At 57.8% G+C, this 13727-nt stretch overlaps 1 protein-coding gene across 2 annotated transcripts; it reads right to left on the bottom strand.

The window, feature by feature from the left end:
- Positions 1 to 1164: 1164 nt before the first annotated feature.
- TINAGL1 (tubulointerstitial nephritis antigen like 1) lies at positions 1165 to 11288 on the bottom strand. Of its 2 annotated transcripts, XM_054571884.1 has the most exons (12): positions 11200 to 11288; positions 10353 to 10666; positions 9379 to 9442; positions 5243 to 5335; positions 4920 to 5034; positions 3726 to 3849; positions 3489 to 3639; positions 3195 to 3384; positions 3042 to 3087; positions 2647 to 2770; positions 1809 to 1854; positions 1165 to 1714 (listed from the first exon to the last, which is right to left on the bottom strand). In XM_054571884.1, exons 2-12 carry the CDS (start codon positions 10657 to 10659, stop codon positions 1574 to 1576), a joined length of 1401 nt encoding a protein of 466 aa, XP_054427859.1. In that variant the 5' UTR covers positions 10660 to 10666; positions 11200 to 11288; the 3' UTR covers positions 1165 to 1573. The 2 variants fall into 2 exon arrangements, with proteins under 2 accessions (XP_054427859.1, XP_054427860.1); XM_054571885.1 differs by lacking the exon at positions 10353 to 10666.
- Between the last annotated feature and the right edge of the window lie 2439 nt (positions 11289 to 13727).

Here is a 13727-nt window from a genome sequence, read left to right as displayed (position 1 = left end):
AGGACCCCCGTCTGCCTCCCCTCGGTGACTGGCTCCCGCTCAGTGACGCGGGTTTGCATGCCGAAGATACCTCCTCCCCGGGCACAGCCTCCCTGGGCTCCTGGAAAGGCAGGACTCCCTCCCGACAGCTGATCTTAGAGAGGTGGGCGTCCAGGTCTCCGAGGCAAGTGGAAGGGGAAGAAGGGGTCATACCCACTCAACCATTTCACAGGCTGTAACGCCACCTTATGCCTGGTACCCGTGTGGGGGCCAGGACCCACTAAGGAACCAGACCCAATCCCCGCCCTCAGGGGACTGCCAGCATAAGGGAGGAGGTAGGAACACACCAAATAAGTGAAATCCTGGGTAAGAGGGCAGGGTGCAGGTGAGTTCAGGGAGTGGGTGTCTAAGCCATGCTAGGCTGGGGTTGCGGTGGTTTGGGGAAACATCAGTTGCCTTCCACAGGTACTGTCTGAAAGAAGGAACCCTGGAGTTAGCTTTGGACTGGGGGTTGGACAGGGGAAAGGAGGGGGATAGGATGGAAGGAACCTGGACTGGGGGAATAGCATGTCCAAATGCCCGGTGGCCTGCATGGGTAGTGGTCACCTGAGGACCAGTGAGGACTCGGGAGTTGCTTGTGCCCAGGGTAAAGAAGCTGATGAGGATGCTGGTCAGGCGGGACCTGGCAGCTGTGAAAGCCAGGCTGAGACCCAGGCTGCTTGTGCTGGCTTTGGGAGCCTGGGAAGGTGGGGTAGGGAGAGGGCTGGAGAGGCAGGCTGTGCTGAGCCCAGGGGCAGGGGAAAGAGAGGGGCCCCTCGCCTGGGTGGCTGGGAGAGGCTGATCCTCAGAGACAGAGGCTCAGCGTCTGCAGGGCCGTACCCCCCTTGCCTGCTGGGCACTGGCGCCAGTCCCGCTGATTGGTGGGTCACCCTCCCTTCTCAGGCGGTGCTGACTCAGCGTCTGAAAGATGGTTCCCACGGGTTCATGTCTCTCCAGGGGCCAAAAGTCATGCCATCCGTGCTCCACATCCAAGTGTGTCAGTGCCCAGGGCCACTAACAAGCAGGGCTGAGTGGAGACTAAGACATCTAGGCCACCCACCCATGCCCACCTGCGAGGCCGCAGCAGCCCTTTCTGCTTCCTAAACATAAGCCACCCCAACTCTGGCCTGGCTTTCTACTTCCATAAATTCTGAGTTGCTAGAGTTATCAATACTTTGTTTTTATTTTAAAACAGTGAAAATAAAAATAAATATCTTTGGAGAATAAGAGCACAAGGGTGGGATGGGGTAGTGGGGCTGGAGACTTGGGGGTGTCCTGGCTTCAGTGGTCTTGCATGGGGATGCGGGAGCCTGGGGCCTGCAGGCTGGTTTCTCCCAGGCCAGGCTCTGTCCCGTACCCGCTGGGAGGACTGGGGGCTCCACCAGCCTCGCCTGCCCGCGGCTCCCAGGCCGGGCGCTGTGTCAGCGGAACCCTCACAAGGATTAGGCCCCTGGGGCCTGCCGGCGTCCAGAGCACATGATTGGGCAGGCAGATGGGGCAGGGGGCACCCCCCAGGGGGCTCTTCTGCCTGCAGCCTGGCATGGTGCCCACAGCCTCAGTGGTGACCCATGTCCTCCATGCCCACACGGCCCCAGACACCCAGCACGAAGCTCTCGATGTCGCACTCGTTGGCTCCACGTACGATGCGGAAGTGGCCCCTCTCGCCCCAGGCTGGGCCCCAGGAATTAGCTGCCGTCTGAGAACGAGGCGGGTTGTGAGCAGGGGCTTGGAGACACTGGGGAAGGGGGAAGCGGGGCGGGGGCGGGAGGCGGGGCAGCGCAGCGACTCACCCAGTATTTGAGCGTCCTCCCGTCAGGCAGCGACTCCTCTCCCCACCTGCAGGCCAGAACCAGGCAGGGGCCAAGGCGCTGATTCCACCTGCTTTCAGGGGCCCCACCCTCAGGCCTTCCCTATCCAGGCGCCTCTTGCCTTCTGGGTACACCCTTAAGACCTGGGCAGGTCTCTGTCCCTGCCTGCGCCTCCCTCAGTCTCCACATCTCTAAGTCTGTGTACCCACTCCCAGGGTGGGGAAAGGCACTGGAAGCGATAATTGAGGGGTGAGCAGAAAAGGGGGAATGTGGACCCCTGGCCTCCAGAGACCCCCATCCTGTGGACCAGTTCTCGGAGCCTCACACTTCTGCCTGTCCTCCCTCCTCACTTGGGGAGCCAAGGCGGGTGGATGCCAGGGACCAGAAGGAAGAGACTGAGAATGCGGGTAACTTAGAGGCCCCGAACTCCCACTGCAAAGTCCATTTCATTGGCAGGGCAATTGAAATCAGTGACTCTAACTTCTGTTCTCTCAGGTGAGAAACTGAAGGCTGGGGAAGTGAGGTACTGAGTCAGGCCGGGCTGAGAACAGGCGCTGAGATGGGGAGAGGAAGAGCAACTCCTGAACCCTTGTCTGTGTTTCATTGGAATTATTTTATCTCTGAGTGTAAGAAAGGAGCAGTCCCTCAAGAACCTTAAAAGGCACTAAGCTCTTGGTGTGGCCAGGGGAAGTCCCTCCTCTTTTTGAGTCTCAGTTTCCTTCTCTTTGAAATGGTGTTTTACAGGGAGATGGCCTAGATTCTAGGCAGCTCAGAGCCCCCGGTGTAAGCTCGGCGGTCCCCACCCCCCAAAGCCCCTCACCCTGTGATCTTGACGGAATGGGTCCCATGCCGGCGGTATTGCTCTGGCCTCCCCAGGCTCACTGGTGTGTGGCTGTAGATGCCACTCTGGTACAGGAAGAAGTCCTCGTGCACCTCCATGAGGGCTGTGGACAGAGGTCAAGGTAGGCGTGGCTCAGCCCATCAGCAGCGGCACCAAAGCCCTAGTAGAGATTCATTCCCAGGCTCCAGAGCCTCTCCTACTGAGAATCTAAGTACCCCTCCAGGTGCTGCCTGCGGGGAAGGGACATGGTCCCTCCACTCCCGGCCCCAATGGACTTACTGCTCAAGGCCGTACAGACCACATGTGCTGTTATGCCCAGCTTTAAGCAGACACAAAAGCTTCTGGAGTCCGGGAGCCGGATGAGGGGTGCTTACCTTGGACAGGGCCATTCTCCATCAGCTCCTTCATGATCTCCTTCTCCTGCAGGGAGGGAGGTGAGGAAGGGAGCATCCATTACAGGAGAGGCTCCAGCCTTCGGCCAGGCCTCCAGCTCTCTCCCTCTGCCCGCCACCCATGTGCAGACTTACACTGGAGCCAAGGCGGTAGGCAGGAGTGACTTGGTAGATGTCATTGGCATGGGCATGGTGATTGGGGCAGCGGGCAGTGGCCTGGCGCTTGCCCCGACCCATGGCCCGGCTGTGCATCATGCAGCGGGGCGCAGGGCCAGCCTCATTTCTCTCCGGGCCCGAGAACGGGTAGCAGTGGTCAGACACCACCCTGGGGGGGCATCAGGAAGGAGCCAGGGCAGAGTGAGCATGGCCTTCCCCAAGGCCCCCTGCCCCATGCCCTCTTTCCTGCCCGCACCCCCTGCTGCTGCTCACCCTCGACGTCGCAGGAACCACCAGGCGCCATCGAGATGCCCACCTTGGCAGCCCTGCTGGTTGCGCTTGTCACAAGACAGCAGGTTCTGGGGTGACAGGACAGGTGTCATGTGCCCCAGAGAATGGATTGAGACGCGATCAGATGCCACGGCTGGTGGAAGGAAGCAGAAGGTGCCGTCAGAGAGCTAGGCCTTGGCCCACCCTCCCCACCAAGCCAGCCTCTGCCCTTGGACGTACCTGCCGTGGAGAAGGCCCAGGAGCCTGCACAGTTGCCCTGGTCCAAAGGCTCGTGAATTAGATTGGGCCACTTCTCGGAGGCCTCAAAGGCTGTGGGCAGTACCTCCCCTGGGACCAGCACTGTCTGCAAGGCAAAAGTCACTCAGCTGCCTCCTGCTTCGGCCCTGTCTGCCCCTCAGAGGCCTGTTGGCCCTGGAAGGCCACCAAGGAAGAGTCCAGGGCCTTCTACAGTTTGATCTTGAGCCCTCCCACTGCAGAAGGTTTCCAGTAACCTTCATGTTGACGCGAGCGGAAGACCCAAGCACCGTTTAGTGCCTCCCTAGTGTCACGTGCGGGGTGACTAGTTCTGTTTTCCAGATGAGACACCTGAGGCCAGGAACAGGGAAGTGGCCAGGCCAGAGTCGCCCTGCTTTTCATCCTCAACCCCTGCCGTGTTCCTCTGCACCTTCCAATCTGTTGTATCCTCCTTCCCACCAGGACCTTGGGCGTCAGGCCGCAAAGGTCAGGGGAGGGAAGAAGCAATCAGGTCCCGTGACGCAGCAGGCTGCCAAGGCAAACAGCAGGAGGCAAATAGCAGAGGCCCCAGGGAGTAAGGACATGGGCAGCCTTGAGCTGAAGTCCCTCTTCAGGGAGGGCCACTCCGGCCAGCCCCTGCCTACGGCTGAGAGACGGAGCCTCCAGGGTGGACCCCAGCCCTGTCCTGCTACAGTAACCCTTCTCACCCTTGAGCTGTTCTGGGTCTGGTTCTCATTTCTCCCCCAAAAGGGTCCCACTAGTGGGAAGGGAGAAGCCCCCTCTTCCCTTGGGGTTCCTCTGAGCTGTTTCCGAGAATTGCTGCTCTCTGGCCAGAGCTGGAGGAGTCTGTTTTTCCCTTCTCAAAATACCAAGGTGACCTCCTGGTCCCCTGGGCTCTGACCCAGCTGGGACCAACAGCATTTTTTCCAGTCTGGGGAGGCCAAGAAGGGGCTCAGGCTGGAACCACAACACAGAATCTGAGCATCAGTTTTCCTGGTGTAGTACATCTTGTTATGGGCAAGAACCGAAGGCCCAGAGAAGGAGAGCGACTTGTCCAGCGTCACACAGTCTGCTGGAGAGGGATAGGCCCAGGCCCTTGGATGAATAGGGCAGAGGGTGCCAGGATCCCTGGGCTCCTAGACCATGAGAGCGCAGGACTGCGGGCAAGAATGGACTTACGTGGATCTCATTCATGTTGGTGACGGAGGAAGATGGACGGATGGTGCCCAGGCGGTAGCGAATGCCCTCATCCAGGGTCATGCCCCAGAAAGCACTGTGGTTCCCAGCTCGCCACCTGCAAGAGAGGGGATGGAAGTGACAGACCTGCGAAGGCTGAGGGTCCTGGAGGTATGTATGTGTGGGTGGGAGAGACATATACTGGCCGAGCATACACATAAGCGAGATCTGAGTGTGGGTATGCCTGGCACGACATGCCTCTCTGGCAGAATGTGTGTGTGTGTGTGTGCAGGTGCGCCCAGCAGGGCATTTCCAGGGCCTCTCACCCGTAGTCACCCTGGTTGATGGCGTTGATCATGTCTTGGTCCACCAGGCATGGCTGCTGATCACACTCCCACTGTCCTTTCTCCTGGCAGGTGCTGGGAGAACAGAAGGGAAGGAAGAGGTGAGGGGTCGCTAGGCAGCCTCTGAGGGAGGAGGCCTCAGAGGTCAACACGGGCCTGAGATTCGGTACCAGTGTCTATGGCGAGACTCCTAGACGATCCCATTCAGCCTGGTGGTTTTAAATGTCAACTTCAAGTTCTCAGTTCTCAAGGTTGTATTCACCCAGATGTCTCCCTAAACTGGACTCAAGAAAATTGCTGCTACTCATCATCATGTTAGACACTGGGGTGCCTAACAACAGGTCAAACTTAACACACCTCAAGTTTAATTCCTGGTCTCCCCTGCTCTCATGCCTGCTCTTCCCACAGTCCCCAGAAAATGGCCACCCCATCTTTCCTGGAGCTCAGGCCAAAAGCCTGACTCTCTCTCTCATTTGCTGATCCAATTCATTGGCAAGTCCTGTTGGCGCTACCTTAAAAACACATCCACGATCCAAACCCCGCCTCATTCTTTCCCGTAGACCCCGTGGTTCAAGCACCTTTCACCTGGATTATGCTGTAGTCTCTTCACTGTTCTCACTCACTCACTGCTTCTGCCCTGCACCCCCCCCCCCCCCCCCCCCCGTATATTTGTAACACAGCTGCCAGAGATCCTGTTAAACCAACTTATAACATGTCATTCCTCTGCCTCAAACCCTCTACTGGCTTCACATCACAGACTAAGAGCCAAAGCCTCTTCAGTGCCAGCAAGGCCCTCCCCAGTCTGCCCTCCTGGGCTCTCTCTGACCGCTTCCTCTCAGGCCTGGTTCCCGGGGCCGCGGCCGGCCGACCCTCTGACTGTTCACCCCCGCGTGCTCCTGCCCCAGAGCCTTTGAGCTGCTCATCCTTCAACATCCCACGGCTCACTCATGTCTTCCAAGTTTTCATTCAAATGGAACCTCAGGGAGGCCTGCCCTGGCCACCCTATCTTACAATTCAACATCCTCTACCCTTCCTATCCCACTTCCCTGTTTTCTCTTTCCCCTTAGCATGGCCTCGCTACCTGACATACTGCGTGTTTAGATACTTCTCTTGCTTACACCTGTTTCCTCATAGCCTCTAAGGTCCTTGAGGGCAGGTATTATTTGATATTTCAGCGCCTACACAACAAAGCCTAGCCCCTAGTAGACACCCAATAAATATTTGTTGAGTGAATGAATGAGGCAGCATAACCAAGTGACTAAGAGCATGGATTCTGACAGTCAGATCTGGGTTCCGGTCCTAGCTGATGAGGCACGTGGCCACCAGTAAGTTATTTCAACTATGGGCTGTAAAATGAGGACAATAATAGTACCACCTTTCGGGGATGCAGTGGCAGGCTTGCAAAGCACTTAGGGCAAGGCTGGGTCCATCGTACGTGCCCTGGGATTGTTATTGACCATTAGTGTTCTCAGGACAGGAACCCCGCCCCAGCCCGTTGGAGCTTCAGACGCAGATCCAGCTGGCCTCCTGACAGCTCCTCTGGGTGTGTAAAAGTCACTTTGAACTTAAAATGGCCAAGCGCGCTTTCCCCAAACCTGCACCTCTCCTAACACTCTCAACTCAGATTATGGCCCCTACCCACAGGTGTTTAAGCCAGAACGCTGGGTGGTCTGCGGTGCCTTGGCCCCACCCCCCAGCCCCCACGGCTCCCCAGTCATTGGGTTCAGGAAGTCACACCATGAAGTACTCAGTCTATCTGCCTGTCGCCCCTCCACTGCCACCAAGTACTCTGGTCCTTCCTCACCTCTCGCCTGGACGATGGCAAATGCTTCCTAACCAGGCTCCCTACCTTTTTGTGATCCCCCACACCCCTTTTTGAAGCCAGAGAGATCTTTGGAGAACATAAATCAGAGTGCGTGCTCTCTAAGTGGCTTCCCACAACACTTGGAACAAGATACGAAATCCTCGCCAGGGCTTATGAGCCCCATGGGAAGCCGCCCGCACGCTGCACCCCCGGGCCTCTCCCATTGCACAGCTCCGGCTGCAGTGCGCTGGGTCCCACCTCCTGGCCTTCCCACAAGCTCTCCCTCCCACCTTCCCTCCCGGGCCTCTCAATAACCTGGGTCAGCAAAAGTGTCCTTTCCTGAGTGGGCTTCCTTCCCCACCACCCCACTCTAAACTAGGATTCCCTCATTATTCTGTTTTCCCATCACACTTGCAAGAGGTTAAAGTGACACATTAGTTTGTATGTCTGGTTCTTTAACACTAGACTGGAAGCTCCAGTGCAAAGGACAAGGACCTGTCGTGCATTCTGGCCGCACATAGTAGGTCTTTAAAAGAAAGGTATGTGCTGACCAGTGTGGCTCATTTGTTGGATGTCATATCATGAAGCAGCAGGCTGCTGGTTCAATTCCTAGTCAGGGTACGTGCCTGGGTGGTGGGTTCGGTGCTCTGTCCGGTTACATATGAGAGGCAACCGGTCAATGTTTCTCTCTTACATCAATGTTTCTCTCCCTCTCTTTCTCCCTCCCTTCCCTTCTCTCTAAAAATAAAATATTTATTGAAAAAAAATGCCCTGGCTGGTGTCTCAGTGCACTGAGCATCGTCCCACAAACCAAAAGGTCGCCAGTTCGATTCCCAGTCAGGGCGAGTGCCTGGGTTGTGGGCCAGGTCCCCAGTAGGGGGCGCTCGAGAGGCAACAACACAGTGAGGTTTCTCTCCCTCTCTCCCTTTCCATCTCTCTAAAAATAAATAAATACATAAAATCTTTTTTAAAAAAATAGGTGTCCACTGAATAGCTGAATTCTATGAATTCTTCGATGCTTTTACAAGCTCATAACTATTACAGGATGCTAAATTGCCTCATTCCAAGCCTGCCCGAGGCTCCCGCCTCCAATGTTGCCTTTTAAGGAGCCTCAAGAGGAAACAAGACCCAGTATGGCTGGACTCTCCAGTCCCAGGAGTGGGCGGGGACACTTTCGGGGAGAGTCAGAAGAGACTGCAGGGCAGGGAGGCTCTCCTTTTCTTTCCCCTGGAAGCATCCTTCATCCCTCGAGGGCTCACGCAGCCTAGAAGGCCCACAGGCACTGCCTGATACTCTCAGGTGCCAAGCACGGGAACACAGCTGTCCAGAGCTGGCCTGGGGGGGGTAGGTAGTAGGCTGGTCAGTCCTCCTGCTATCTCCTCTTTGCCCCCAGGGCTGCTCAACCAGGTCTAGACTGTACTGGTGACAGCAAGTCCCAGTGTTCCAGTGGGGATTTGGGATGGTCAGGCCCAGGGACAGGTGTGGAGAGAGTGTTAACCCCTCCGTGTCCACAGGCACCCTATGAAGACTGGCGGAACCATGCAGGCGCGCTCTGAACACACACACACACTCACCCAGGCACATTCTCACCCAGCACCCCTCACACCAGTGAGGCAATGGAAACACTATGCGTAATGCATTCCAAAAAGTCTGCTTCTCCCTGGGGCCTCCTGGGCAAAGAGGGCAGGGGTTGGAGTAGGTGCAGGGCCTCCTCCTCTAAGTCACAGGGTCCCCATTATTTCCATCAAGTGACTCAAGGCTTCGTACCCAGCCCTTCTCCACTTCCCATCTCAGGCCTCAGATTAAAGTAGGGGGGAAGTTTGGGCCCCTTCATCCTCCTGCCCAGAACAGGGGTGAAGGAGGAACAGGGGCTGCATTCCAGGGAAGTCCCTGTTACAGGCTCGCTGACCTCCCACTCAGCCATCCCTGACCCTCATCCGGTCCGGAGCAGCGGATGCTACAGTCAGAGGTTTCCTTCCTGGCGCCCCCTTCTCGGACTCTGGTGACATGGAGAAAGGTCAGGAGGGCAGTAGCCCAGTCCAAGCCAGGAGCGGCCGGGAGTGACTCCCTGCTCAGGGCCCCACCTGGAGTCCGGTATCCGTGGTTGATCATCCTTGGGGAATGTTGTTAGAATGTTGTTTACATAAGTTGACACAGGCAGTATAAAAATTCCCATGTTCCCCATGAGGAGACTGAGGCTCAGAGAAGGGAAAGGACTTGCCCCCAGCATGTGAGTGACCAAGTTGGGGGTTGAACCAAGTCTGTCAGCCACAAAGCCCACAAGGCATGCCTTCTCCAAGCCCCCAACACTCACCAACGGTTACAGTTGTCCCAGTAGGTCCCCAGGACTGGATAGATTCTACCCTCATGCATACATCCTGGTGGGAGGGAAGAGGAAAAGAGAAGTAGTTGAGATGGCCAAGTCCCCAAAGGTCAGGTGTCTAGAGACATGCACAGGCACACACACATCCCAGCCCTCACTGAAACTAAAGGCGAGCTAGAACGTATGACATCTCCCGCAGGGTCACACAACACCTGCTGCTTAGGCAGTTCATCAGTGACCCCAACTTAGGTCTTTCTTGCTTCCCTTGCTGCCAGCCACAACGCTCCCTGGATCTTTTGCATTTAAATGAGCTGGAGCTGGGAGATGGGAAGTGGGGTGGGGATGCATGGGGAATCTGAGGCCCAGAGAAGGAAAGAGACTCCACTAAACTAACACAGCACTTGGGGATGATAACCCAGGTATGCAACCTCACACACACAGTCCCAGGAAATTGGGGTAAGGAACTTAAGTACTCTCCTGCTGGATAAAAGTGCATGGGAAAGGAAAGTGGCAAAGGCTGAAGGCAGAAACAGATTTGACCCATCTCCCAGGTGTGACCAGCCATCTCAAGGGTCGAGGATCCTGGGCAAAGGCAGAGGAATGGCTAAGGTGACCCTGACCAACCCCTGTGCACTTTATCAGCCTGAGAGTGAGTCAGCGGGCGGGGCCTGCGCCTTCCATCTCCGGAATATGGAAACAGGACTGGGAGAAAGGGCAGGAAGCTGCCTTTCTCCTGGGCCAACTTAAAATCCCACTGACCGAGGATCTTCTGTCTTTCAGTCTTGCTGCAGAGATTCAAGTTAGACCAGAGAGGGGACTTCCTAGAGGTGCAGAGAGAGAGGTGGATCCTCCTTCCCAGATTCTATAAAGCCTCCCCTGGAAATGCCAATACATCAGCCTTGCTCCTGAGCCTTGCTGACTTCGGGGCTGAAAAAGCAACCCACCCGTGGATGTCTGGTGCCCACCTTGGATGGGGGGGAAAGGGGGTGGCACGCCGAGGCAGAAGTCCCAGAAGTCCGGGCAGCAGTCCGAGATGGTTCGGTTGCAGAAGAGGTCACAGTAACAGGTAGAACCCAGGTAGGGCAGGGCGCAGTGGTCGGCGCGGCCTCGGCAGCACAGGTCCTGCTCCTGGCAGTACCGGCCGCCCGCATCCCGGATGCCCCGCAGGTGCAGAGCCGGTGCTAGCTCCCGGCGCCCACGGCCCCGCCGGACACCCAGTGCCAACTCAGCCAGCAGCAGCAACAGCAGCAGCCCCTGTGGACACTTCCACATGGTGCCTCTTGGGCCCCAGGGAGGGCAGAGGTCAGGGGTCCAAGGCAGTGGGCAGCAGAGACTCCCAGGCACCCAGGGACTGATATCCCAACTTCCTGGGACCGCAAGTCCAAGGGGGGGTTAGCAAGATCAGAGACCCTGATTCGTGTGTCCCTAGGCAGGAAATGGCAGAGGAGCCACAGCTTAGGTGCCGTGGCTCATAGAGGGGAGGGGACTGGGCGAGAGCAGAAGTCCCTCCTGGCTTCCTTGGGGAACTTCGAGGACAGCAGGTGGGCACTGTGGCATTCTTGGTGCTCCCTCCACCCCCCCCACTCAACACCCACAGTTGGGACCAGAGGTCTCTCCTGCCCTGGGTCCCTCTGCTCCTGCCTCAGCCTCCATCCCTGATGTGGGCGCCCCTCTCTGCTGTGCTCTGTGTCCCTCTGGCCACTCCGCACTTCCTCTCTGCCATCTGTCATGTCCCTCTGCCTGTCCCCTCTGCTCTCTCTCTTCCTTCTGTCTACTGCACCCTCTCCCTCCTGAGCAGGGGAGCGTCCCTACCTGATGAGGGTGTGGGCTGGCCCAGGCTGCCCCACGCGCCGCCTCCGGACTCCTGTGACCGACTCCTGTGACCGCTGGACACTCAAAGTCAAGTGGGAAGCGCGGGGCGGGATCGCTTTTTTGTACCGCCCCACCCGCGGAGCCGCCCCGCCGGGCGGCGAGGGGGCGGAGCCGGCTCCCGCACCTGGGGTAGCCCGGTAACTCCGAAGCTGGGACTTGCGAGGGACACGGGACTTTTCTCGCTTGGTCTCCGGTGGACGCTGTTTCCTTAGGGGGCGGAACTCCAACCGAAAGAGCGACCTGTGGTCTGATACCGGTAAGGACTTCCCCGTGGGCGTCACCGTGGGGCTCAGAGGCTGGCGCGGAGAAGGGGACGTGGTGGGCGGTGGAGCTCCGAGGTTTGGGCCCAGGTTTGGGAGACCATGGAGAAGGTGCCGGCGGCAAGCGTCTCTAAGTCCCCTTCTGAACCCTCGGTAGTGAAAACAGCCGTGCACACCCCTCTTTCAGTGCCCCGTAGACTCGGGGCCGCCCCGAGCCAGGTTCCTAGGAATGATTGGAATCCCGAACCTGCAGGTTCCTCGAGCAGCTCACCGTCCTGAGGGGGCGGGGCGGGCGTGCTCTAGGGGCTGCCTCCCTGCCCTACGACCCCTCTTTGGGTCTGTCGAGGCATCTCGCCAGGCACGGCCCCGTCTGTCTGTTAATCCTGAGGGCATCCTGCTTGGCACCTGTCCTCCTCCAGGGCCCAATGGCAGGAGTCCCACCAGCTGGTGCCCCCCTCCCCTGCAGAGCCCCCCTTCCTGCCCCAGGGCATAAGCCCTTCCTTTGCCCAGGCTGTGTCCTGGGCCCCAAACAATGGGGCTTCTGTCCCGCCAGGCTTGCCGTCACCTTTTACCTCCTCATTTCGCAATCCCCTCTCTTCCAACAGGTTGGTTTCAGGCCAGAGGACTCTAACAGCAGAGAGGATGAAAGACTCTACACCTGGACAGAGCTCCCGCTCCCCAGGCCTGGGCCTCAAAGCAGCCTCTGGGGGTGGCGAAGGGGACCCAGCACCAAGCTTGGGGATTCCCTTTGCCCTCTGTCTGACCTCCCCTTCCCCCTCGCCCAGCCTAGGGGCATCCTCAGCTGGCCAGCTCCTGGGGGAGGGGAGGGACCAGGACAAGCAGGCATCTGTGACTGGGTTACCCCCTGCCAGGGGACTGAGCAGTGAGTCACCAAAGGGACCCTGCTCTAGTCGGGGGAAAGGGGTGGAGGGTGGGGGAATAACACCCTGGGGCCCAGCACTGGCACCGGCATACTGAGGAGATGGCCCATCTGCCCCCTGCAGGGACCTGGGACAAAGCCTAGATGGGAAACTGAGGCTCAGAAGATCAGCTGTGTCTGAGGTGGCACAGCCAGTACGCGGGCTTCCTGCCTGCCACTGCTCTACTCCTTTCCCTCTAGTCCCCTTTTGTCACCCACTACAGGCCTCAACGCCCTCCTGGTTGGGAAGTCCCTTTTCATATCTAACCTCCATCCGTCTGACCGCATGGTGGGCCTCTCGGTATTGGTAACCATCACATCCTCAGGGCGGGTGCTGGAGGCTGCCTCCAGCAGAGCCGGTGCCCAGAGGACCCGCTTTCATGGATCAGTTTCCATTGGGTCCTGGGGCCGAGGGCTGGCCCAGGGACAGCTGGCCTGTCCTTTGCCTCACATCACCCTCTGTAGGCCACCCATCTGAGTCTGTGTTGTGTGTGTGTGTGTTTAAGTGTTCATGTCTGTATCTGTGTACTGTGTGTGGGGGGCGATTCTGCTTGAGTGTGTCTGTCTGAGTCTGCTATGTGCCTGTGTATCTGTCTGGATATTGCTTCTGTGTTGGTCATGAGCCCGTCTGTCTGTCTGTCTGTCTGTCAGTGCACCGTTTGCCTGTATTTGTGTGCTGGTTGGTGGGTATGTCCATGCATATTGCTGTGCCACTGTCCCTGCCTGTTTACTAGGTATCTATGTATTTGTGGAGGTATCTGTGTCCGTTTGGGGATTTTGGCTGTCTGACGGTCCTTATCTATCTGTCTGTCTGTGCATAGGAGGCAGGAACATAGAACAGGGATAGACAGTAGAGCCAAGAGCATGGCTTGTGGGGGAGGGGGGTCCCTTCTAGCCCTGAGCTTGGCACTGAGCCCAGTGGAATCTCGTGACTCACTGGGTTGCTTGGCCCAAGAGGAGAGGAAAGGGCAGGGCTCCGGGAGGGGGACTGGAACCCCGCTTTCCTTTTCCATGGCCTCCTCCTTCCTGGTGACTCATTCCCTCTCTGTCTTACCCTTGTGCAAGGGCCTGAGGCAGAGCAACAGGTGGGAGACACAGCAGGCTCCTCTGAGAGCCCTCTGCCTCCAGCCGGCCTGGGGCTCAGCTGGCCTTGCGGCTCTGGGCAAACACTGCCTGTCTCTGAGACTTGCTTTCCCATCGGTACCTACATGCTTCCTTGGGAGTTTTTCATGCTCTTTTCTTTCCACAAAGGGGGTGACACTAAAAAGAGGCAGTGACATGCCTTAGGT

The sequence above is a fragment of the Pteronotus mesoamericanus genome, unplaced genomic scaffold (genome assembly GCF_021234165.1).
Source record: "Pteronotus mesoamericanus isolate MK-2021 breed Mesoamerican mustached bat unplaced genomic scaffold, CSHL_Meso_final contig_221, whole genome shotgun sequence".
Classification (NCBI taxonomy): domain Eukaryota; kingdom Metazoa; phylum Chordata; class Mammalia; order Chiroptera; family Mormoopidae; genus Pteronotus; species Pteronotus mesoamericanus.
Note: the sequence above shows the minus strand (reverse complement) of the source record. Positions and strands in the feature narration are given on the sequence as shown.